The sequence below is a fragment of the Saccopteryx leptura genome, chromosome 6 (genome assembly GCF_036850995.1).
Source record: "Saccopteryx leptura isolate mSacLep1 chromosome 6, mSacLep1_pri_phased_curated, whole genome shotgun sequence".
Lineage (NCBI taxonomy): Eukaryota > Metazoa > Chordata > Mammalia > Chiroptera > Emballonuridae > Saccopteryx > Saccopteryx leptura.
The window spans coordinates 194,774,184-194,800,408 of record NC_089508.1 but is presented as its reverse complement, the minus strand read 5'-3'; the positions used below and the strand labels follow the sequence as shown (position 1 = coordinate 194,800,408).

Here is a 26,225-nt window from a genome sequence, read left to right as displayed (position 1 = left end):
CTCCACAGTCACGTTGTTTTAATTCCTTTAAAACCATCCGCTAGCAGCCTAAACACCACTCCTCTGAGAACCAGGCAGCCAGCCCTCACCCTGCAGATTACAGAACAGTCTACAGCAGAAAACAGCCAGGCGAGCCCCCTCGGCCGGACGCTGAACCCCGTGTCTCCAGATCAATCCCTGAGGACAATTCCCACCAAGGGCAGCCGCGTGCGGCAGAAGCGTCTCCTGAGGTTAACTGGGTGAAAGCAGGGAGTCTCTCGGGGGCTGGAGCTTAGGCCCTGTTCTCGTAAGTTATCGAGTGGCCACAGGATCTGGTCCACGCAGACGTGAAGTCCAAAAATGACATTTCCGGGAGCTGATTATATCTTCTCAGCCAAGTCTCAAGAGACCAGAACACCATTTGTGTATCTGCAGCCCTCTTAAGTGTCAACGGCCCACGGGGAGCTCCCCGGAACAGATGGGACGTGCGGTCCTGACCCGAGAACAGCGGTCACTCACTCGGGACTCGGAACTCCGATGTGCGTCTGAGAAAGAGACGGCCGTGGGCCCAGGCCCAGAGCATCCTCGGGCAGGTGCGGACGAGCCACTCACCTGCTGCGCAGCCTTGTCGGCCAGCACGGCGAACTCCACGGACAGGCCTTTCAGCGCCTGCTTGAGGGACCCCCATGTGCTGCTGTTCAGAGTGGCCCAGGACGGGAGCGGGGTCGTGTCGGACCCTATAGCACTGCGGGAAAACGGGGCAGAGGACACACTCAGGGCCTCGAAGCCGACGGCCAGCCGACCTGACGCCTCCCTCTGCCGGACACCACGTCACCCCAGGGTCACCTGCACGTCGCCTGACCTAGACCCTCGCTACTCAGAGGGGCCGCGGGGAAGCCTGGGGTCCTGCTAGAAAGAGGGGTCTCAGCCCCCGACCTGCCGCCCCCGCTCCCCCCACAGGACCCACTGCTGCGTGCAGGGCCCGTCTGGGAGCCAGTTCTGAAGACTGCCCAGGAGAGCCAAGCCCAGGGGGAGGCCCCACCTCTCCCCAGAGCACGGGGGGCACCCACAGCCCACGTGTCCTTCCTCACGTCACAGCAGTCACTTTCATCTTCAGTCTAACCCTGACAGTGGGGGGCCTGACCTACGGGGAGCTGGGGAGCACCCCTGCGTGGGAGTCCACATTTTTCTGCCTAAATTCTGCACCTTTTTTCTTCTAGATATCATCTCCATTTTCCCAACCCTCCCACTTCCCTTTTGGAGGGGAACAGGTCAGCCTGAGGGTCATTACGGTCAGTGCACCAAAGCTGAAGTCCCTCCCACTTCCCAGGGCCACCTGCCTCAATTCCTTCCCGAAGATGAGAAGGTCAGCGGCATTGTCGATGGCCCTGGACGCGATCCGCTCGGCCCGATCGCGAAGCTTATAGAAGCTGTTGTAGATGTTTCGAATCAGCTCCCGGCTAACCGCAAACTGAGTCTGGATGTCGGCTGGGAGGAAGTCCTGACAGATGGGGAGCGAAGTGTGTGTTACTTAGACATGCAACGCGTTCAGGACAGACGGACGGCCCACGGGAGAGGCAACGACCCATTCCACCGAAAGGGTCAAGGAGCCCAGACTCCAAGGCCAGGAGTCCAGGTCACGTGGCGACCAGGCCGTGACCCCGGGGCAGGGCACCTGCCCTGGACTTCCCCTCTTGTCTAACGGAAACAGCGTCACATACACAGCATGGTCGGCTGGATGACCCCGCGTGGTCACCACACCAGTGCCCGCTGAAACCGGTCAAACTGGAGGCCCTGCAAGAACACTCGAATGGCACCCTTCCACTCAGAATGACGACTACAGAATTCTGAAAAGTCGTCCACACGAGGGACGCCTCTGAAGGTCTCACTTATTCCCTGAGGGTAACTTCTCTCCGGCTTTAGTATTAACCAGGGGTCCCCAAACTACGGCCCCCTGAGGCCATTGATCCGGCCCCCGCCACACTTCCGGAAGGGGCACCTCTTTCATTGGTGGTCAGTGAGAGGAGCACATTGCCCATCTCATTAGCCAAAAGCAGACCCATAGTTCCCATTGAAATACTGGTCAGTTTGTTGATTTAAATTTACTTGTTCTTTATTTTAAATATTGTATTTATTCCTGTTTTGTTTTTATACTTTAAAATAAGATGTGTGCAGTGTGCATAGGGATTTGTTCATAGTTTTTTTTTATAGTTCGGCCCTCCAACGGTCTGAGGGACAGTGAACTGGCCCCCTGTGTAAAAAGTCTGGGGACCCCTGGAGTTAATCAACACCAACTACATCATGCTGAGAAAACAGAAAGCTCTGGGAACACAGTGAAGGTCAGGAGTCTGCATTGTTTTCATGGAGAAGCAGATTCTTTTTTTGGTAGGGGGGACAAAAGATGAATTTAACAGAAATACATTCTTTTCAAACAGCTTTGGCATTTGAAGAGATGCTGTCAAGACTTTTTTTTTATTGAATTTACTGGGGTGACATTGGTTAATAAAAGCATAGCGGTTTCAGGTGCACAATTGTACACACGCTCTCGTATGAGCACTGTGTGTTCACCACCCCAGGTCGGGTCTCCCTCCACCACCACCTTGCTCCTCCTCCACCTCCCACACCCTTCCCTCCAGCAATCCCCACACAGTCGTCTGTGTCTAAGTTTTTTTCTTTGCTCCCTCTGTTTTACCCAGCCCCACCCCAGCCCCACCCCTCTGACTGCTGTCAGGCTGTATGGAAAAGCAGTTTAAAGAGAAAAAGAAGCTACCAAATAGGTACAATCTTTTTTTTTTTTTTTTTTTTTTTTTTTTTTTTGTATTTTTCTGAAGTTGGAAACAGGGAGGCAGTCAGACAGACTCCCGCATGTGCCCGACCAGGATCCACCCGGCACGCCCACCAGGGGGCGATGCTCTGCCCATCTGGGGCGTCACTCTGTTGCAACCAGAGCCATTCTAGCGCCTGAGGCAGAGGCCAAGGAGCCATCCTCAGCGCCCGGGCCAACTTTGCTCCAATGGAGCCTTGGCTGCGGGAGGGAAAGAGAGAGACAGAGAAGAAGGAGAGGGGGAGGGGTGGAGAAGCAGATGGGCGCCTCTCCTGTGTGCCCTGGCCAGGAATCGAACCCGGGACTCCTACATGCCAGGCCGATGCTCCACCACTGAGCCAACCGGACAGGGCCTAGGTACAATCTTTTTGAGAAAAAAAAACAGATTAAATTTAAAATAAACCAATGCAACCATCAACCCCCTGAAATTCAAAAGGCCAGTGACCAAGCACATGTCCACCTGAGTCACAACCAGCTTTGGGATGGAATACCAGAGGCCGGTGGGCTCTGTGGTCACACAGGTCAGAAGCCTGGGACCTAGGTGGGTGGCAGCCCTTGACCTGTCCCCCCCCCGTCAGCATGATGGGCGTGACACTGCCATGAAACAAGAAAGCACACGGAGGACCTCGGTGTCACCCAGCGCGCTGCGGACCCAGAGCCAGCCTGGCCAGCAGTGAGGGCCCCCTGCTCTGTTCATGGGGCGTCGTAACCAAACCAGGCAGATACCTTGGCCCGAGGAGCCAGCTTGCAGTTCAGGAACTCGTCTCCCACACACTGAGCCGACTCCTTTAGCCTGCTCTGCACGTCCTGCGAAAGGAGAGAATGACCGCTGACCCCGAGGGCCGCAGACCGCCAGCGTGACCAGGTCCGTCAGCACGGAGCAGGACCCGGCCTTCGACGTGAGGACTCCAGAGTCTCCGTCCGTCTCTCGTCCAGCGTCGTCCAGTGTCTTCCCGTTGCTGATACGCGTGAGGATGCCTGTCCCCAGGAGGACAGCCTGTCGTCACCTCGGCAACATAGCAGACCCCCCCCCCCCGCCCCGCAGGAAAAGGTAACTGCCCCACGGACCGACCGGGATGATATCGGACAGCGGTCGGATTAGTTACATCCTGCGAGGGCCACACGGGGCAGACACACAGGCTGAGGTCTCTTCCTTCCTGGGACAGACCCACAGGAAGGGCCTCCAGCGCTGCCGGGGAGCAGGTGGGCTGACAGAGGGTGACACTCGGTCCCGACCAGGCCCTCCGGCCACACAGGAGGAGCAGGCCTCACAAAGAGCCCCAGGAAAGACAGGCAGAGACCCGACCAGACAGCTGTTTACAGGCCAGGAATCTAGAATTTCAGAGACGCCATGAAGATCATCTGTCTCAATTCTCTCATTTTGCCAAAAGAGAAAATGGAGTGGGGGGGGGGGGGCAGGCTCCAGGGACACCGTATCTGTGCAAAGGCAAGGGGTCAGTGAAGCCCGACGCCTCCTAACCCAAGTCGCCTGGCTCTACGCCCAACTGCACCCCCTCCTTCCTCTGCCATCAGCCGCTCAGAGCTCCCACGTCCCACCCCATTGCTCTCCAGCTATAAAGTTCTCTGTTCTGAGGGACCTGTCCACCCCCAGGGAGCACACACCTATGCACCACTTCAAGGACAAGCATTCTCCGACGCCTGGCCGGGTCCCACAAAACTGGCAGCACCCATGGGCCCCCAGGAATCACAGTGGGAAAGCCCAAGCCGTCTCTAGGGGTCAGAGGACACTTCTGCCTCCAGGAAGTGAGAGAAAGAGGAAACCAGACTCTGCCCTCCACCCTCCGCCCTCCGCCCTCCACCCTCTGCCCTCCGCCCCTGGGCCTTCCTGCAGCAGGGATGGGGCAGGACGAGTCCCTTCCCGGATTCCTACTCAGGAAGGGGGTGCTCCTCCAGTCGAGGGGACAGGAACATACCTGCTCCACCAGCAAAGTGTCCAACCCACCCCCACAATGAAAGGGTCATCTGGGCAAAACCTCCTTTCCTACGGAAGAGCCAGTCTTCCTGGGGACCAGGCCGCGGCCAAGCCGGTGGCCCTGCCCCAGCGTCCTGCCTCTGACCTGGGCCTGTGAAGCAGAGTGGGCCCGGGCACTGCCACCTGGCTTCTCCTGAAATCAATGCAGAGATTGTCCCCAGGACACGGCCGTCACGCAGCTCTGCCAGAGACTTGGCCGGCACTGCCAGGCACACTTGGTGAAATGGGGCCTTTTTTTTTTTAAAGGAAACACGTATTCACATCTGGAGTCTCTAGCACGTCTATAAACCCCCCACAAACCACACCGCCTCCCACGTGTCAGCTGCAGGCCCCACACGGCTGCACTGAGAAACCCCACCCCTCACGATTCAAAAACCCTGCGAAGTCAAGGCCAAGGAGCCTCTCTTAACCTCATGCCCTACCTGCTATTTGGGAAGACAATAGCTTTATTCAGGGCGGCCACTGTAAAACAGACTCCTTCGGGGCCGCCGCCCACGGGACACAAAACGAGAGGAGCAGAAACACGAGAGCTCCTGACCGGGACCCGCCCGCACCTCCCCTGTACTCACAGGGCCACTGAAAGACAGGAACAGCTTGAGGACCACGTCCTCCGAGAAGGGGGGGTGCCGGGCCACCAGGTTAATGAAACGCTTCAGTGCTCTCCTGCGGGTCTCGATGAACTCCCTGTCGGCTGAAGAGACAGCCACCGTCAGCAGACATCCCCACGGTGGGGACACCGCACTCTCGGGGCCCAAGGCCGTCCACGCTGAGCGCGCACAAAGCGTCTCAGAGGGGCCAGGGGCACACCAGGCAGCCAGCGCAGGGCAGTGGACGTCACACCCACAGAGCGTCTCAGAGAGGGGCCCGGGACACACCGGGCAGCCAGCGCAGGGCAGTGGACATCACACCCACAGAGCGTCTCAGAGAGGGACCCGGGGCACACCGGGCAGCCAGCGCAGGGCAGTGGACATCACACCCACAGAGCGTCTCAGAGAGGGGCCCGGGGCACACCGGGCAGCCAGCGCAGGGCGGTGGACGTCACACCCACAGAGCATCTCAGAGAGGGGCCAGGGGCACACTGGGCAGCCAGCGCAGGGCAGTGGACGTCACACCCACAGAGCGTCTCAGAGAGGCCAGGGGCACACCGGGCAGCCAGCGCAGGGCGGTGGACGTCACACCCACAGAGCGTCTCAGAGAGGCCAGGGGCACACCAGGCAGCCAGCGCAGGGCGGTGGACATCACACTCACAGAGCGTCTCAGAGAGGGGCCAGGGGCACACTGGGCAGCCAGCGCAGGGCAGTGGATGTCACACCCACAGAGCGTCTCAGAGAGGGGCCAGGGGCACACCGGGCAGCCAGCGCAGGGCAGTGGACATCACACCCACAGAGCGTCTCAGAGAGGGGCCGGGGCCCGCCAGGCAGCCAGCGCAGGGCGGTGGACGTCACACCCACAGAGCGTCTCAGAGAGGCCAGGGGCACGCCAGGCAGCCAGCGCAGGGCGGTGGACATCACACCCACAGAGCGTCTCAGAGAGGGGCCAGGGGCACACTGGGCAGCCAGCGCAGGGCAGTGGACGTCACACCCACAGAGCGTCTCAGAGAGGGGCCAGGGGCACACCGGGCAGCCAGCGCAGGGCGGTGGACGTCACACCCACAGAGCGTCTCAGAGGGCCCGGGGCACACCGGGCAGCCAGCACAGGGCAGTGGACGTCACACCCACAGAGCGTCTCAGAGAGGGGCCAGGGGCACACTGGGCAGCCAGCACAGGGCAGTGGACGTCACACCCACAGAGCGTCTCAGAGAGGGGCCAGGGGCACACCGGGCAGCCAGCACAGGGCGGTGGACGTCACACCCACAGAGCGTCTCAGAGAGGGGCCAGGGGCACACCGGGCAGCCAGCACAGGGCAGTGGACGTCACACCCACAGAGCGTCTCAGAGAGGGGCCAGGGGCACACCGGGCAGCCAGCGCAGGGCGGTGGACGTCACACCCACAGAGCGTCTCAGAGAGGGGCCCGGGGCACACCGGGCAGCCAGCGCAGGGCGGTGGACATCACACCCACAGAGCGTCTCAGAGAGGGGCCCGGGGCACACCGGGCAGCCAGCGCAGGGCGGTGGACATCACACCCACAGAGCGTCTCAGAGAGGGGCCCGGGGCACACCGGGCAGCCAGCGCAGGGCGGTGGACATCACACCCACAGAGGCTGCAGGAGGAGGAGCACAGAGCCCCACCTCCTCACACACATGGGGTCAGGAGTAGCCACAGAAACCCCAGAGCCTGCTGATTCAATCCACAGAGTCTGCCCCCCCTACACCGGGACTCCCCAGTCAAGACGTCTCCTGTGACCCTCCTGTAAGGAAGGGCTTCTCTCTCACTCACTCGACCCAGTTTCCCTTCACGTCGCTTACAACTCACCCTGGTGGAACCAATCAACAGAGTTCAATTGGGCAAAACGGTTTCTCTTCGAGGGAAAAAAGTGGACGTGTACATTAAAGGTATCTAAGTCTGACCACAAGTAGAAATAGTGCTCAAAATATCACTTTTAGCCCCGACTGGATAGCTCAATTGATGAAAGCATCACCCAGATGTGCCAAGGTTGCAGGTTGGATCCCGGTCAGGGCACACACGAGACTCAACCAATGAATGCCTCATAAGTGGAACAGGAAGTCAATGCCCTCCTCCCCACTCCCCCCAGGTCCTTCCTCTCTCTCTAAAATAAAATCAATAAAAATATATAAGTGGAATATTTTTTTTTTTGTATTTTTCTGAAGCTGGAAACGGGGAGAGACAGTCAGACAGACTCCCGCATGCGCCCGACCGGGATCCACCCAGCACGCCCACCAGGGGCGATGCTCTGCCCCTCTGGGGCATCGCTCTGCCGCGACCAGAGCCACTCTAGCGCCTGGGGCAGAGGCCAAGGAGCCATCCCCAGCGCCCGGGCCATCTTTGCTCCAATGGAGCCTTGGCTGCGGGAGGGGAAGAGAGAGACAGAGAGGAAGGAGAGGGGGAGGGGTGGAGAAGCAGATGGGCGCCTCTCCTGTGTGCCCTGGCCAGGAATCGAACCCGGGACTCCTGCACGCCAGGCCAACGCTCTACCGCTGAGCCAACCGGCCAGGGCCTAAGTGAAATATTTTTAAGCTACTGAAAAAACGCCCCCAGACCAGCAGGACTCCTTGCACGGAGGGCCAGGCTGTCACAAACGCTGACCCACACAACGGGCACCGACAGTGTCCAGGCCCGAGGCCGTGACCACACTCACTCACTCTGCCACGTGGGTGTCAGTACACATTCACCTCCCCAGGGACACTCAGTTTCGCCTGCCTTGAGCATTACTCCCGGTCAGCCCATCCTGTCCTGTGAGTGATCTGTTCCCTGGTGCTCAGACGGGATGGTAAGAGAATTACATCATCTCTAGACCAGGAGTCCCCAAACTTTTTATACAGGGGGCCAGTTCACTGTCCCTCAGACCATTGGAGGGCTGCCACATACAGTGCTCCTCTCATTGACCCCCCAGTGAAAGAGGTGCCCCTTCCGGAATTGGGGGGGGCGGATAAATGGCCTCAGGGGGCCGGCATGCGGCCCGCGGGCCGTAGTATGGGGACGCTTGATCTAGACTCTGAGCATGTCCATGACCGCAAGAAGGAAAAGGACACACAATTCTAAGATTTTAGAACGCTGAAAACTGGACACCAGTGTTAAACCTCAGGCCACTTCCCCGCTCGTCAACATCATCACTTTAGAATGGCTGGGAAATGGCAAAAAATCAGCTGGTCGGCCTCGGGCCCGCGTCCTCTCACCAAGTTTTATCTGGAGTTGACAAAGGGCTGTGGGACTGAGGGTCCCGGACAGGACAGGAGGCGGCCACCCTCTCTCCCTGCACTGTGCCCGCCTGGCACCCCAGGGGAAATGAGCCAGCACAGAAGGGCCGGGACCTGCGACCTCACCAGCCCCGGGTGCCTGCGGGTGCCGTGTGAAGGTGTGGCCGGTGTCACTTTCGTCTCAGAGGCTGGAGGGCCTCCCCCACCCGCCTGCTCCTCTGAGAAGCCACCCAATCCTGTGCTGCAGAGGGGGCTTCGCACAAACAGGCAGGACAGGCAGCTCTCTGGGTCCTCCTCACGTCCAGCACGTCCTGGCTGCGACCGGGAAGGAGCTCTGGGCTCCTCTCCTCCCGTACACAACAGGGACCCCCCCACCTGTCAGTTACCAAGCAGAAGGCCCATGGAGGCCAAGGACACCAGGTGACATCACCGTCCCCTACCAGGCCTGGGTGCTAAGGCGCAGCTGTGACCCAGGATTAACGAGGGGCCAGTCCCCTGCCGGAAAGACGGCCAGAAGCAGAGCGCGCACCTGGGTCCACCCCCGACCACCCCCCCCGCCCAGCCGCCCAGCCGTACCTCCGTCCACCCCTGAGACCCCCGCCCAGCCGTACCTCCCAGCATCCTCTTGGGCGGCAGGGCGGGCACCATGCGGTACGGGAACTTCTGGAGCAGCAGCTCGTGGAAGACCACAAAGTCGTTGTACCGTCTGTACACGGAGGACTTGAAGCGCTACAAGGCAAGAGGCCCCACACTCAGACGTGACGACAGCGTGCTCTTTTCCCCAAGAGAGGAGTCCTAACTCCTCCTCTCCTGTCATAGGCCTTTCCCAAAAGTAAGCCCCACACTTCCTTAATGTATGGTCACACAAACTTGAAACATCATCCAGCTTGCCCGGCCCGGTCACTCGGCTGGTCAGAGCATTGTCCCAATACACCGAAGCTGCGGGTGCGTCACTGGTCAGACCACGACAAGACGGAGGGACACGCACACCCAGCAAGGCCTGCTGGGCAGCCTGGCTCTCTGCCATCCCCGTCTGGGTCTGGGTCTGTCCTCTGGCCTCCCCCCCCACACACACACACACAGCTACCTGGCTGGAGACCTCGTACTCCACATCCCCGTCTGGGTCTGGGTCTGTCCCCTGGCCTCCCCCCCACACACACACACACACACAGCTACCTGGCTGGAGACCTCGTACTCCACATGCTTCAGGAAGAGCCCCTTCTTCTCGGGAATGAGCTCCACCTGCACGGTGTCCCGGGCCAGCAGCTCCTGCAGGGTGTGCGAGAGCATCAGCGGGTTCCCCTGCGGCATCTGCATTCGACTGGGGTCCAGGTCTCTCTGCTCGCTGACCTGGGGTGCCGGCAAGTCTGGAGGAGAGAAGGTGACACTCAGCGGGACCTGCTGCTCGGGACACGGGGGCTCCCGCCAGCTCTCGGGCCCTGCACAGTGAGCTAGCCCAGCACAGGGACACGGGCCAGTTACCAGCCAGATCCCACGCCCGCCCAGCTCACACCCACCCATTCACGCCCGGAGCCGACGCTCAGAGCTGGCACGCAGGGCCAGGCCCCGCTCTGAGGCTCCATCTGCTCACGAATCAGCAAACACACCCAATTTCCAGGATCTCCTGTTCAACCTGGTGACACTCTGACAAGTGGTGTGTAAAAGAGACCCTTTACAGCCGAGAAAAGGGGTAAAACAAAGGAACTGGCCATGGGATTGCGGGTCCCCGTGTTTCTACAACACATACACTTTCATACGTGGAAACAATCACTCACATCTGTAAAACTCCCGCATGCGTGTGCAGAGCGAGGATTTGTGCTCCTGCAAATCAAAGAACTATGCCCCAGAGCTTCAGCTATCTTCCAGACAAGAGGTCAGCAGGCATCACTCACACAGCGGCAGACGGCTCAGAGATGTTACAGCTCACACACACACACACAGGAAAATCATGTTAAAGAGTCCATTTGATTTTTAGCATATCGAGTCTAAAGAGAAAAAAAAGGTCTTTTCAATAAAAAAAGTCCAGGTGTCCCCCGGGGGGGGGGGGGGGTCTTATTCCAGTACGTAAAACAAAGTGTAGGTGTCTTATATTTTTTCCAAATTTTATATCGCCATTCTAGGGCTAACTTCTTACAGCAATAGTCCGGGCTCCACTCCAGAGAGAGCAAATGATAGGATGACTTCCATCAGTGAAATTACGCAGCATCTGGCCCTGGCTGGCGGCTCAGTGGGTAGAGCGTCCGCCAGGCATACGGATGTGTGGGCTCGATTCCCGGTCAGGGCACACAGGAGAAATGACCATCTGCTTCTCCCCCTTCCTCTCCTCTTTCTCTCTCTCTTCTCCTCCCACAGCCAGTGGCTTAACTGGTTCAAGTGTGGCCCCAGGCTGAGGATAGTTCAGTTGGTCCAAGCACATCAGCCTCAGGTACTAAAAATAGCTTAGTATTCAAGCATCGACCCCAGATAGGGCTGCCAGGGGCATTCCAGTTGGGGCGAGTGCAGGAGTCTGCCTATCTCGCCTCCTCTTATCTAAAAATTAAAATAAATTACTCAGTATCTGAGGACTTAAAATCCAGCTGCCTTTAACCTTAAAGCTTAAGGAAGAAAATAAACCAAAGCCTCACTGTTTGCTTGGGAGCCCCCAGGGGCCCAGAGAAACTCCACAGAAACAAAGTAGCAAGTGCTCTGAACCGTGAGCACCAATGTGCAGTGCCCGGGGACAGCGTCCAGGGGGCAGCGTCCTCTGGGGACAGAGAAGTCCAAAGGGCAGAGGTACAGGGGCTCTCGCATCTGCACTTTATCTTTTCCTCCTTAATTCTGTTCTGCGGCCTTATTAGTAAGTACACAATGTAGTGGCCAGGGAGCTCGTGCATTCACCTTACTGAAATGTGTGTGTGTTTATGTGTGCAAGAGCATGTGTGTGTGTGAGGGGTGCGAGGGGGTATGCGTGTGTGAGTACAAGTATATGTGGACATGAGCATATACATACGTCTGTGAGTGTGCGTACATGAGTATGTGTGTGAGGGGTGTGCATATAAGTGTTCATTTATGTGTGTGACTGTATGTGGACATGTGTGCACACCTGTGTGTACAGAGTGTATGGTAGGTGTGTGTACCTGAGTGTGTGTACATGAGTTTACGTCTATATAAGGAGTGTGTGTGTGTGCACCTGCGTGAGGAGTCCCCAATATCTTAACAGCCAAAAACGTGTGGAGAACACAGCCCTGGAGGGTACTTGCCCCCCCCACTCATCCCAAGAACCTAGCGTTGTTTTTTTTTTTTTTTAATTCCTGCTACAATTTTCTTTTTATTTATTTATTATTATTAAAGGGCAGAGGTACAGGGGCTCTCGCATCTGCACTTTATCTTTTCCTCCTTAATTCTGTTCTGCAGCCTTATTAGCAAGTACACAATGTTTATTTATTCATTTTTAATAAGGAGAGGAGAGGGAGAGACAGAGAGAGAGAGGAGAGATAGAGAGAGAGAAGGGGGGGAGGAGCTGGAAGCATCAACTCCCATATGTGCCTTGACCAGGCAAGCCCAGGGTTTCGAACTGGCGACCTCAGCATTTCCAGGTCGACACTTTATCCACTGCGCCACCACAGGTCAGGCAAACCTAGCGTGTTTCTGTGTGGAAACACCTGAGGGCCTCAGAAGTGTTTACAGTCCCGTCGGGGACCGCACTGTCCTCAGTCAACACGCCGCGGCGCCATCTCAAGCACCCACTCCGGGAACTCAGTGATGAATGGGCAGCGGCTGACCCCATTAATGTTCCACCCATTCAGCAAACAGCCCCCGAGGGTCCACCACCCCCGCCAGGTGCAGTCTGCAAACACCTGACGCTGGAGAGTGGGACGGGTGCTGTGACCACGGACCCGACACCCAGCCCCAGAACGCACACCCAGCCCAGAGCGAGGGACTCGCCGTCGGCATTCAGACGCAGCCTGGCTCTCCCTAGGAGGTGACAAGCACAGCTGGAGACGACCGGGAACTAAGTGCACGAGGACCCACCTGGCCACCGTGACAGAAGCAGGAAGGAGAGCAGAGGGAAACAGAGGTCTTTATTAAAACTACTAGTCAGAGAAGTGAAAGGACCAGACACAAAGGAGCAGCCCTGGGACATTTCCACTACATGAAATGTGCAGAAGAGGCAAACGGATACAAGAGAAAGCACATCAGTGCCTGTCTAGGACCACAGTTCCAAATATCCATTTGCTAAAAACAGGACAACCATGCTTCACAAAAACAAACAAACAAGTAAGAAGAAAAGGGGTCGCTCAGACGAGCTTCGCTGCCATGTGAGGGAGCACACACACCTGCAGAGGGCCCGACTCCCAGAGGCAAATCCGAGCTTCCGTGGGGGAGCCGCCAAGTTCACGGGCAGTTCAATGGACACTCTCGTAGCCAAGTCCAGAGCAGCGCCTGGACTGGCCCCAGAGACAGAACGGACTGGAGAGGAGGTCACAGGCCCTGCACTGGAAGGCTGGGGACAGGGTGGGTTCCGACCTCAGACAGATGCGAGCTGAAATCCAACCTCTGTCGTCTCCTAGCGGGACGGCCCAGCGAGAGACCACCTCTGTGCTTCCGATCAGCAAACTGAGGGTGAGGATGCTGCTGGCCCCGGCCCGGCCGTCACCATCTCTGTCTTCATCACAGACCCCTCTCTCTAAAGGCATCCATTCCCCGCTCGCTCCCACCCTCCCGGTACAAAACCATCCCCCCAGGTCGGCTATCCACAAATGCCAAGCAGTGGGACGTCAGGTCAAGCACGCACACACAACCCTCTGTCCTTCCATCACACGTCCGTCAGAACCTCCGGCAGCCGTCCGCCAAGTCCCCATCCAGAGAGGTCCAGCTCCAGAGTTCTGCCAGCAGTGACAGCGGGGCCCCTGCTCACCAGAGTCCAAAGGGCCAGGGAAGACACGGGCTTGCCCAGCGGGCGGTGCCGTCATGCATGCCCTCGCTGCAGCTAAGCCAACCTCACTCAGCAAATGCTGACCCAGGCAGAAGTAACAGGCTTGGGGCCCTCTGCACGGCGGGGCACCGTCAGCCACTCACAGGCAGCCACGCCCCAAGTGGAGGTGGCGCTGAGCACCAGGAGCCCCCCAACCCCCAGAGGCCCGGCACCCCCTGGGCTCTCCCTGCAGGCACAGAGCCCCAGGAGCCCCCAACCCCCAGAGGCCCGGCACCCCCTGGGCTCTCCCTGCAGGCACAGAGCCCCAGGAGCCCCCCAACCCCCAGAGGCCCGGCACCCCCTGGGCTCTCCCTGCAGGCACAGAGCACCAGGAGCCCCCCAACCCCCAGAGGCCCGGCACCCCCTGGGCTCTCCCTGCAGGCACAGAGCCCCAGGAGCCCCCAACCCCCAGAGGCCCGGCACCCCCTGGGCTCTCCCTGCAGGCACAGAGCCCCAGGAGCCCCCAACCCCCAGAGGCCCGGCACCCCCTGGGCTCTCCCTGCAGGCACAGAGCCCCAGGAGCCCCCAACCCCCAGAGGCCCGGCACCCCCTGGGCTCTCCCTGCAGGCACAGAGCCCCTCGCAGTGCAGTGCAGGGTCGTTTGGTGCCACCTGCAGCAGTGCGGAGGCCCTATCGTCCCTGTTCCGTGGCTTCACACAGACCCCAAGTTCAACGCTCGACCACCACAAGGATCTACCACGACCACCATCCTCAGCTGCAGGGCCACCAGAACATGGGGACAACAAGGGACCAGCGGGGAGGAGGCACCGTGGCCAGACTGAAGTCTCCAGGCTGAGCGAGCAGGAGCATCCCCCGGCAGGGCTGCTCAAACAGACGGCTGAAACAGATGCTACCAAAGAAAAAGAAAGAAAACACACGTGGGCAACATCGCAGAGGAGCTGGAATCCGTATGGACAGCCGGAAGGTGGGACAGAGATTCCTCCAACAGTGGAACACAGAAAAACCACGTCACCCAGCAGCTCCACCTCTGGGTTCAGACCACGTCACCCAGCAGCTCCACCTCTGGGTTCAGACCACGTCACCCAGCAGCTCCACCTCTGGGTTCAGACCCAAAACAAGTGAAAGCTGAGACCTGAACACACACGTGTTTGCACACCCATGTTCACAGAAGCATTATTCCCCAGTGGCTAACATGTATCCACTGAGGAATCAACAAACAAAATGTAGTCCATCCAAACAATGGAAAATTAATTCAGCCTTAAAAAAAGGGGGTGGGGACATTCTGACCCCAGAGACAAGGCGGGAGACCCCGAGGACATTCTGACCCCAGAGACAAGGCGGGAGACCCTGAGGACATTCTGACCCCAGAGACAAGGCGGGAGACCCCGAGGACACTGTGACCCCAGAGACAAGGCGGGAGACCCCGAGGACACTGTGACCCCAGAGACAAGGCGGGAGACCCCGAGGACACTGTGACCCCAGAGACAAGGCGGGAGACCCCGAGGACACTGTGACCCCAGAGACAAGGCGGGAGACCCCGAGGACACTCTGACCCCAGAGACAAGGCGGGAGACCCCGAGGACACTCTGACCCCAGAGACAAGGCGGGAGACCCCGAGGACACTCTGACCCCAGAGACAAGGCGGGAGACCCCGAGGACACTCTGACCCCAGAGACAAGGCGGGAGACCCCGAGGACACTGTGACCCCAGAGACAAGGCGGGAGACCCCGAGGACACTGTGACCCCAGAGACAAGGCGGGAGACCCCGAGGACACTCTGACCCCAGAGACAAGGCGGGAGACCCCGAGGACACTCTGACCCCAGAGACAAGGCGGGAGACCCCGAGGACACTCTGACCCCAGAGACAAGGCGGGAGACCCCGAGGACACTGTGACCCCAGAGACAAGGCGGGAGACCCCGAGGACACTGTGACCCCAGAGACAAGGCGGGAGACCCCGAGGACACTCTGACCCCAGAGACAAGGCGGGAGACCCCGAGGACACTCTGACCCCAGAGACAAGGCGGGAGACCCCGAGGACACTGTGACCCCAGAGACAAGGCGGGAGACCCCGAGGACACTGTGACCCCAGAGACAAGGCGGGAGACCCCGAGGACACTGTGACCCCAGAGACAAGGCGGGAGACCCCGAGGACACTGTGACCCCAGAGACAAGGCGGGAGACCCCGAGGACACTGTGACCCCAGAGACAAGGCGGGTGACCCCGAGGACATCCTGACCCAGAGACAAGGCGGGTGACCCCGAGGACATCCTGACCCAGAGACAAGGCGGGTGACCCCGAGGACATCCTGACCCAGAGACAAGGCGGGAGACCCCAAGGACACTGTGACCCCAGAGACAAGACGGGAGACCCCGAGGACACTGTGACCCCAGAGACAAGGCGGGAGACCCCGAGGACACTGTGACCCCAGAGACAAGGCGGGAGACCCCGAGGACACTGTGACCCCAGAGACAAGGCGGGAGACCCCGAGGACACTGTGACCCCAGAGACAAGGCGGGAGACCCCGAGGACACTCTGACCCCAGAGACAAGGCGGGAGACCCCGAGGACACTGTGACCCCAGAGACAAGGCGGGAGACCCCGAGGACACTCTGACCCCAGAGACAAGGCGGGAGACCCCGAGGACACTCTGACCCCAGAGACAAGGCGGGAGACCCCGAGGACACTCTGACCCCAGAGACAAGGCGGGAGACCCCGAGGACACTCTGACCCCAGAGACAAGGCGGGAGACCCCGAGGACACTGTGACCCCAGAGACAAGGCGGGAGACCCCGAGGACACTCTGACCCCAGAGACAAGGCGGGAGACCCCGAGGACACTGTGACCCCAGAGACAAGGCGGGTGACCCCGAGGACATCCTGACCCAGAGACAAGGCGGGTGACCCCGAGGACATCCTGACCCAGAGACAAGGCGGGAGACCCCAAGGACACTGTGACCCCAGAGACAAGGCGGGAGACCCCGAGGACACTGTGACCCCAGAGACAAGGCGGGAGACCCCGAGGACACTGTGACCCCAGAGACAAGGCGGGAGACCCCGAGGACACTGTGACCCCAGAGACAAGGCGGGAGACCCCGAGGACACTGTGACCCCAGAGACAAGGCGGGAGACCCCGAGGACACTGTGACCCCAGAGACAAGGCGGGAGACCCCGAGGACACTGTGACCCCAGAGACAAGGCGGGAGACCCCGAGGACACTGTGACCCCAGAGACAAGGCGGGTGACCCCGAGGACATCCTGACCCAGAGACAAGGCGGGTGACCCCGAGGACACTGTGACCCCAGAGACAAGACGGGAGACCCCGAGGACACTGTGACCCCAGAGACAAGGCGGGAGACCGCGAGGACACTGTGACCCCAGAGACAAGGCGGGAGACCCCGAGGACACTGTGACCCCAGAGACAAGGCGGGAGACCCCGAGGACACTGTGACCCCAGAGACAAGGCGGGAGACCCCGAGGACACTCTGACCCCAGAGACAAGGCGGGAGACCCCGAGGACACTGTGACCCCAGAGACAAGGCGGGAGACCCCGAGGACACTGTGACCCCAGAGACAAGGCGGGAGACCCCGAGGACACTGTGACCCCAGAGACAAGGCGGGAGACCCCGAGGACACTCTGACCCCAGAGACAAGGCGGGAGACCCCGAGGACACTCTGACCCCAGAGACAAGGCGGGAGACCCCGAGGACACTCTGACCCCAGAGACAAGGCGGGAGACCCCGAGGACACTCTGACCCCAGAGACAAGGCGGGAGACCCCGAGGACACTCTGACCCCAGAGACAAGGCGGGAGACCCCGAGGACCCTCTGACCCCAGAGACAAGGCGGGAGACCCCGAGGACACTCTGACCCCAGAGACAAGGCGGGAGACCCCGAGGACACTCTGACCCCAGAGACAAGGCGGGAGACCCCGAGGACACTCTGACCCCAGAGACAAGGCGGGAGACCCCGAGGACACTGTGACCCCAGAGACAAGGCGGGAGACCCCGAGGACACTGTGACCCCAGAGACAAGGCGGGAGACCCCGAGGACACTGTGACCCCAGAGACAAGGCGGGAGACCCCGAGGACACTGTGACCCCAGAGACAAGGCGGGAGACCCCGAGGACACTGTGACCCCAGAGACAAGGCAGGAGACCCCGAGGACACTGTGACCCCAGAGACAAGGCGGGAGACCCCGAGGACACTGTGACCCCAGAGACAAGGCGGGTGACCCCGAGGACATCCTGACCCAGAGACAAGGCGGGTGACCCCGAGGACATCCTGACCCAGAGACAAGGCGGGAGACCCCAAGGACACTGTGACCCCAGAGACAAGGCGGGAGACCCCGAGGACACTGTGACCCCAGAGACAAGGCGGGAGACCCCGAGGACACTGTGACCCCAGAGACAAGGCGGGTGACCCCGAGGACATCCTGACCCAGAGACAAGGCGGGTGACCCCGAGGACATCCTGACCCAGAGACAAGGCGGGAGACCCCAAGGACACTGTGACCCCAGAGACAAGACGGGAGACCCCGAGGACACTGTGACCCCAGAGACAAGGCGGGAGACCGCGAGGACACTGTGACCCCAGAGACAAGGCGGGAGACCCCGAGGACACTGTGACCCCAGAGACAAGGCGGGAGACCCCGAGGACACTGTGACCCCAGAGACAAGGCGGGAGACCCCGAGGACACTGTGACCCCAGAGACAAGGCGGGAGACCCCGAGGACACTGTGACCCCAGAGACAAGGCGGGAGACCCCGAGGACACTGTGACCCCAGAGACAAGGCGGGAGACCCCGAGGACACTCTGACCCCAGAGACAAGGCGGGAGACCCCGAGGACACTCTGACCCCAGAGACAAGGCGGGAGACCCCGAGGACACTCTGACCCCAGAGACAAGGCGGGAGACCCCGAGGACACTCTGACCCCAGAGACAAGGCGGGAGACCCCGAGGACATTCTGACCCCAGAGACAAGGCGGGAGACCCCGAGGACACTGTGACCCCAGAGACAAGGCGGGAGACCCCGAGGACACTGTGACCCCAGAGACAAGGCGGGAGACCCCGAGGACACTCTGACCCCAGAGACAAGGCGGGAGACCCCGAGGACACTGTGACCCCAGAGACAAGGCGGGAGACCCCGAGGACACTGTGACCCCAGAGACAAGGCGGGAGACCCCGAGGACACTGTGACCCCAGAGACAAGGCGGGAGACCCCGAGGACACTGTGACCCCAGAGACAAGGCGGGAGACCCCAAGGACACTGTGACCCCAGAGACAAGGCGGGTGACCCCGAGGACATCCTGACCCAGAGACAAGGCGGGTGACCCCGAGGACATCCTGACCCAGAGACAAGGCGGGAGACCCCGAGGACACTCTGACCCCAGAGACAAGGCGGGAGACCCCGAGGACACTCTGACCCCAGAGACAAGGCGGGAGACCCCGAGGACACTCTGACCCCAGAGACAAGGCGGGAGACCCCGAGGACATTCTGACCCCAGAGACAAGGCGGGAGACCCCGAGGACACTGTGACCCCAGAGACAAGGCGGGAGACCCCGAGGACACTGTGACCCCAGAGACAAGGCGGGAGACCCCGAGGACACTGTGACCCCAGAGACAAGGCGGGAGACCCCGAGGACACTGTGACCCCAGAGACAAGGCGGGAGACCCCGAGGACACTGTGACCCCAGAGACAAGGCGGGAGACCCCGAGGACACTGTGACCCCAGAGACAAGGCGGGTGACCCCGAGGACATCCTGACCCAGAGACAAGGCGGGTGACCCCGAGGACATCCTGACCCAGAGACAAGGCGGGAGACCCCAAGGACACTGTGACCCCAGAGACAAGGCGGGAGACCCCGAGGACACTGTGACCCCAGAGACAAGGCGGGAGACCCCGAGGACACTGTGACCCCAGAGACAAGGCGGGTGACCCCGAGGACATCCTGACCCAGAGACAAGGCGGGTGACCCCGAGGACATCCTGACCCAGAGACAAGGCGGGAGACCCCAAGGACACTGTGACCCCAGAGACAAGACGGGAGACCCCGAGGACACTGTGACCCCAGAGACAAGGCGGGAGACCGCGAGGACACTGTGACCCCAGAGACAAGGCGGGAGACCCCGAGGACACTGTGACCCCAGAGACAAGGCGGGAGACCCCGAGGACACTGTGACCCCAGAGACAAGGCGGGAGACCCCGAGGACACTCTGACCCCAGAGACAAGGCGGGAGACCCCGAGGACACTGTGACCCCAGAGACAAGGCGGGAGACCCCGAGGACACTGTGACCCCAGAGACAAGGCGGGAGACCCCGAGGACACTGTGACCCCAGAGACAAGGCGGGAGACCCCGAGGACACTCTGACCCCAGAGACAAGGCGGGAGACCCCGAGGACACTCTGACCCCAGAGACAAGGCGGGAGACCCCGAGGACACTCTGACCCCAGAGACAAGGCGGGAGACCCCGAGGACATTCTGACCCCAGAGACAAGGCGGGAGACCCAGAGGACACTGTGACCCCAGAGACAAGGCGGGAGACCCCGAGGACACTGTGACCCCAGAGACAAGGCGGGAGACCCCGAGGACACTGTGACCCCAGAGACAAGGCGGGAGACCCCGAGGACACTGTGACCCCAGAGACAAGGCGGGAGACCCCGAGGACACTCTGACCCCAGAGACAAGGCGGGAGACCCCGAGGACACTGTGACCCCAGAGACAAGGCGGGTGACCCCGAGGACATCCTGACCCAGAGACAAGGCGGGTGACCCCGAGGACATCCTGACCCAGAGACAAGGCGGGAGACCCCAAGGACACTGTGACCCCAGAGACAAGGCGGGAGACCCCGAGGACACTGTGACCCCAGAGACAAGGCGGGAGACCCCGAGGACACTGTGACCCCAGAGACAAGGCGGGAGACCCCGAGGACACTGTGACCCCAGAGACAAGGCGGGAGACCCCGAGGACACTGTGACCCCAGAGACAAGGCGGGAGACCCCGAGGACACTGTGACCCCAGAGACAAGGCGGGAGACCCCGAGGACACTGTGACCCCAGAGACAAGGCGGGGGACCCCGAGGACACTGTGACCCCAGAGACAAGGCGGGGGACCCCAAGGACACTCTGACCCCAGAGACAAGGCGGGAGACCCCAAGGACACTCTGACCCCAGAGACAAGGCGGGAGACCCCGAGGACACTGTGACCCCAAAGACAAGGCGGGAGACCCCGAGGACACTGTGACCCCAGAGACAAGGCGGGAGACCCCGAGGACACTGTGACCCCAGAGACAAGGCGGGAGACCCCGAGGACACTCTGACCCCAGAGACAAGGCGGGAGACCCCGAGGACACTCTGACCCCAGAGACAAGACGGGAGACCCCGAGGACACTGTGACCCCAGAGACAAGGCGGGAGACCCCGAGGACACTATGACCCCAGAGACAAGGCGGGAGACCCCGAGGACACTCTGACCCCAGAGACAAGGCGGGAGACCCCGAGGACCCTCTGACCCCAGAGACAAGGCGGGAGACCCCGAGGACCCTCTGACCCCAGAGACAAGGCGGGAGACCCCGAGGACCCTCTGACCCCAGAGACAAGGCGGGAGACCCCAAGGACACTGTGACCCCAGAGACAAGGCGGGGGACCCTGAGGACACTGTGACCCCAGAGACAAGGCGGGAGACCCCGAGGACATCCTGACCCCAGAGACAAGGCGGGAGACCCCGAGGACACTGTGACCCCAGAGACAAGGCGGGAGACCCCGAGGACACTGTGACCCCAGAGACAAGGCGGGAGACCCCGAGGACACTGTGACCCCAGAGACAAGGCGGGAGACCCCGAGGACACTCTGACCCCAGAGACAAGGCGGGAGACCCCGAGGACACTCTGACCCCAGAGACAAGACGGGAGACCCCGAGGACACTGTGACCCCAGAGACAAGGCGGGAGACCCCGAGGACACTATGACCCCAGAGACAAGGCGGGAGACCCCGAGGACACTCTGACCCCAGAGACAAGGCGGGAGACCCCGAGGACCCTCTGACCCCAGAGACAAGGCGGGAGACCCCGAGGACCCTCTGACCCCAGAGACAAGGCGGGAGACCCCGAGGACCCTCTGACCCCAGAGACAAGGCGGGAGACCCCAAGGACACTGTGACCCCAGAGACAAGGCGGGGGACCCCGAGGACACTGTGACCCCAGAGACAAGGCGGGAGACCCCGAGGACCCTCTGACCCCAGAGACAAGGCGGGAGACCCCGAGGACCCTCTGACCCCAGAGACAAGGCGGGAGACCCCAAGGACACTGTGACCCCAGAGACAAGGCGGGGGACCCTGAGGACACTGTGACCCCAGAGACAAGGCGGGAGACCCCGAGGACATCCTGACCCCAGAGACAAGGCGGGAGACCCCGAGGACACTGTGACCCCAAAGACAAGGCGGGAGACCCCGAGGACACTGTGACCCCAGAGACAAGGCGGGAGACCCCGAGGACACTGTGACCCCAGAGACAAGGCGGGAGACCCCGAGGACACTCTGACCCCAGAGACAAGGCGGGAGACCCCGAGGACACTCTGACCCCAGAGACAAGACGGGAGACCCCGAGGACACTGTGACCCCAGAGACAAGGCGGGAGACCCCGAGGACACTATGACCCCAGAGACAAGGCGGGAGACCCCGAGGACACTGTGACCCCAGAGACAAGGCGGGAGACCCCGAGGACACTGTGACCCCAGAGACAAGGCGGGAGACCCCGAGGACACTCTGACCCCAGAGACAAGGCGGGAGACCCCGAGGACACTGTGACCCCAGAGACAAGGCGGGAGACCCCGAGGACACTCTGACCCCAGAGACAAGGCGGGAGACCCCGAGGACACTCTGACCCCAGAGACAAGGCGGGAGACCCCGAGGACCCTCTGACCCCAGAGACAAGGCGGGAGACCCCGAGGACCCTCTGACCCCAGAGACAAGGCGGGAGACCCCGAGGACACTGTGACCCCAGAGACAAGGCGGGGGACCCCGAGGACACTGTGACCCCAGAGACAAGGCGGGAGACCCCGAGGACACTCTGACCCCAGAGACAAGGCGGGAGACCCCGAGGACACTGTGACCCCAGAGACAAGGCGGGGGACCCCGAGGACACTGTGACCCCAGAGACAAGGCGGGAGACCCCGAGGACACTCTGACCCCAGAGACAAGGCGGGAGACCCCGAGGACACTGTGACCCCAGAGACAAGGCGGGAGACCCCGAGGACACTGTGACCCCAGAGACAAGGCGGGAGACCCCGAGGACACTGTGACCCCAGAGACAAGGCGGGAGACCCCGAGGACACTGTGACCCCAGAGACAAGGCGGGGGACCCCGAGGACACTGTGACCCCAGAGACAAGGCGGGGGACCCCGAGGACACTGTGACCCCAGAGACAAGGCGGGGGACCCTGAGGACACTGTGACCCCAGAGACAAGGCGGGGGACCCCGAGGACACTGTGACCCCAGAGACAAGGCGGGGGACCCTGAGGACACTCTGACCCCAGAGACAAGGCGGGAGACCCCGAGAACAGTGCTCAGCGAAGACGGGTTGGAGGAACACGCACAGTCTGATGACCCCACGCATGAGGACCCAGGGAGTCACAGTCAGACAGACAGGAAGTAAATGGTGGGCACCAGGGGCGGGGAGAGCGTGATGATTAGTCCGGGAAGATGAATCAGTTCTGGAAACAGTTGGAGGTGGTGGCTGTACAACAGCGGGAATGTGCTTAATGCCACCCTACTGCACACTGGAAGATGGTTAAAACTGTGCCTGACCAGCAGGTGGCGCAGTGGATAGAGGGTCGACCTGGGATGCTGAGGACCCAGGTTCAAAACCCCAAGGTGGCCAGCTTGAGCACAGGGCCATCAACACAATCCCAAGATCCCCAGCGTGAGTGCATGAGTGCGGGCTCACCAGCTTGAATCTCATCTGGCTTGAGTGTGGGATCATCAACATGATCCCGTGGTCACTGGCTTGAGCCCAAGGTCACTGGCTTGAGCCACAGGTCACTGGCTCAAGTTGAGCCCCCCCATCAAGGGATGTATGAGAAGTAATCAATGAACAGCTAAAGTGACACAATTACGAGTTGATGCTTCTGATTCTCTCTCTTCCTGTCTTTGATCTATCTTCCTTAAAAAAAAATGGTTAAAATTTTATGTTATGTTTTTTAAAACACCAAATGCAGGGCCCCACCCCAGAGTCTCGGGTGAGGACCAAGAATCTGAATGGCTAACAAGTTCCAGGTGAGGCTGCTGGTCCAGGGGCCACAGTTTGAGAACCACTGTCACAGAGCGAGCAGAGCAGAGGGCAGGGATTCAATGCCCCACAGCCAGCAAAAGCTGGGTGCTCACCAGTGCTGCCACCTTGCTTGTATTTATTCACCAAGACAGGGGCTGAACGGGGGACGCACCAGACAACAACTTTCCCACCAAAATAACACAAAACAGGGTGAGCAGTGGTCCTCAACTTTCAACGTGAATGCTCCTTCTAGGCTCAGGAGATGGTTTCCACCCTGGATGAAAAAGTCTCCAAGCTACTGTTACTCCAAAATTGACAAACTGTTCTCAGGAAGTGGAAGCAGAAGTTTCCTTGTCCTTATCGTGGCAGTGGCCCCAGGAACGAGACTCCAGCAGCTCCATGTCAGAGGACATCGGGAACACCCTTGACCGTCGGGAAACAGAGCTGTCTCTCGGCCGGCGGCACGCCTTAAAAAATGACCCGCCGCTCACCCGTTCTTAGTTTAACCCCAACTCCAGAGCTCACTTACACAGACTTTTCATGGCCTCCATTCCACTGACCTTACCGTTCATTTTTCTTTTAATAACTTATTCTAGGTAACATTACAATATTTTGAAACAAGGAAAATCACTCCAGTCCTGTCATCTATACATATCCATATGCATTTTGCTCTACGCATGTACAGGATAATAATAAATGTGGTGGTGGGGGGGGGGGGTTAACTCAGTGTGCTCCTGCATGACCACATTGCTCTTTAAGTTTTTCCAGTAAAAGCAAAACCCTCCTAAGTCCTAGCCACTTAATCACTGTGAACACTGGTCTAACCTTTCTTCTAATATACTTTTCACTGTCATCTTTTTTAGAAAAACATTTTTTATTGATTGATTTTAGAAAGAAAGAAAAAGACAGGAACATCAACCTATTCCTGTATGTGCCCTGACTGGGGACCTCAGGCCAACACTCTTAACCAACTGAGTTATCTGTCCAGGGTAGGCTAATATACTTTTAAATACTTACATTTCTGCCTGACCTGTGGTGGAGCAGTGGGTAAAAGCGTCAACCTGGAACACTTAGGTTGCCAGTTCAAAACCCCAGGCTTGCCTGGTCAAGGCACATATGGGAGTTGATGCTTCCTGCTCCTCCTTCTGTTCTTTCTATCTCTTTCCTCTGTCTCTTTCTCTCTGTCTCCTCTCTCTAAAAAAATGAATAAAATGTAAAAAATAAATAAATTGTAAATAGTTACATTTCTTTTAATGGTAAATACTTTGTTTTTGTTTGTTTGTTTGTTTGTTTTTAATTTTTCAGAAGCTGGAAACGGGGAGGCAGTCAGACAGACTCCCGCATGTGCCCGACCGGGATCCACCCGGCATGCCCACCAGGGGGCGATGTTCTGCCCATCTGGGGCATCGCTCTGTTGCATCCAGAGCCATTCTAGCACCTGAGGCAGAGGCCACAGAGCCATCCTCAGCGCCCGGGCCATCTTTGCTCCAATGGAGCCTTGGCTGCAGGAGGGGAAGAGAGAGACAGAGAGGAAGGAGAGGGGGAGGGGTGGAGAAGCAGATGGGCGCTTCTCCTGTGTGCCCTGGCCAGGAATCGAACCCGGGACTCCTGCACGCCAGGCCGACGCTCGACCGCTGAGGCAACCAGCCAGGGCTTAATATATTTGTTTTGATGGTAACTATTCCAAACATACAGAAGAGGATGGACAAAATCAGAAACCATGTATCCACCCAAGAGTTCACTGCAGATGACACTGTGCCACATTGTTTCTGAAAACCATTTAAATAAACTGTTACAGGGGCAGACCTTCCCCACTTTCCTGTCCCAAGTACCCAGAGTCCTACAGCCGAGGGACAGCAGGGTCCTGCAGGGCTCTGCACCGTCTCCACATAAATGTGCAAAAGTACATGCAAATATAAAAAATATAAAAGACACAACATTGCTCTTTTTCCCATTGGCTTTTCAACTCTTTCATATTGAAATAAAGCATTAAAAAAAAGCACACATATTTAAACAGTTCTGCCAAATGAACTTATACACTAGTGTAACAGCACCTAGAAGGAACGTCACCTAATGAACACCCCTCGACCCCCAGTCCCTTTCAAGCCCCTCCTCCCCAAGGGGCAACGGCCGCCTTCTAACACTGCAGGTCATTTTTGCCTGCTGTGATGTTCGTGAGTGGAATCAGACTGTAAGCTCCTGTTTCCGACTTCTGACTCCTTCCATTACCGTGTTGTGTGCGGCCCACCGTGTGACCGTGGGAGCTGCAGGTGGCTGTTCTTGTTGCACAGGCAGACTCGGCACCCAGACCTCAATCCGTGTCGCCTTCTCATCCTGCTGTGGCCCCTTTGTCACCTCTCCTCAGCCACACTGGCTTCCTGACCATACCTGGAACACAGTACCCACCCGCCGGCCTTGGAGCCTGCACGCTGGTCCCTTCTGCAGG

The 26,225-nt window shown here is 59.6% G+C and overlaps 1 protein-coding gene across 3 annotated transcripts in view; it reads right to left on the bottom strand.

Moving 5' to 3' along the window:
• The window catches only part of SNX8 (sorting nexin 8), a 58,877-nt gene that overhangs the window by 6,455 nt on the left and 26,197 nt on the right, over nt 1-26,225 (bottom strand). For 2 of the 3 annotated variants that reach the window (XM_066344276.1, XM_066344277.1), the window contains exons 2-7: nt 9,787-9,977; nt 9,222-9,339; nt 5,366-5,487; nt 3,530-3,610; nt 1,320-1,480; nt 592-724 (exon numbers count right to left, since the gene is read on the bottom strand). In XM_066344276.1, the coding sequence (XP_066200373.1) occupies nt 592-724; nt 1,320-1,480; nt 3,530-3,610; nt 5,366-5,487; nt 9,222-9,339; nt 9,787-9,977 (806 nt within the window). Of the gene's footprint in view, nt 1-591; nt 725-1,319; nt 1,481-3,529; nt 3,611-5,365; nt 5,488-9,221; nt 9,340-9,786; nt 9,978-12,926; nt 13,094-13,384; nt 13,467-26,225 lie in introns of those variants that run through there. The other variant, XM_066344278.1, reaches the window with a different exon arrangement.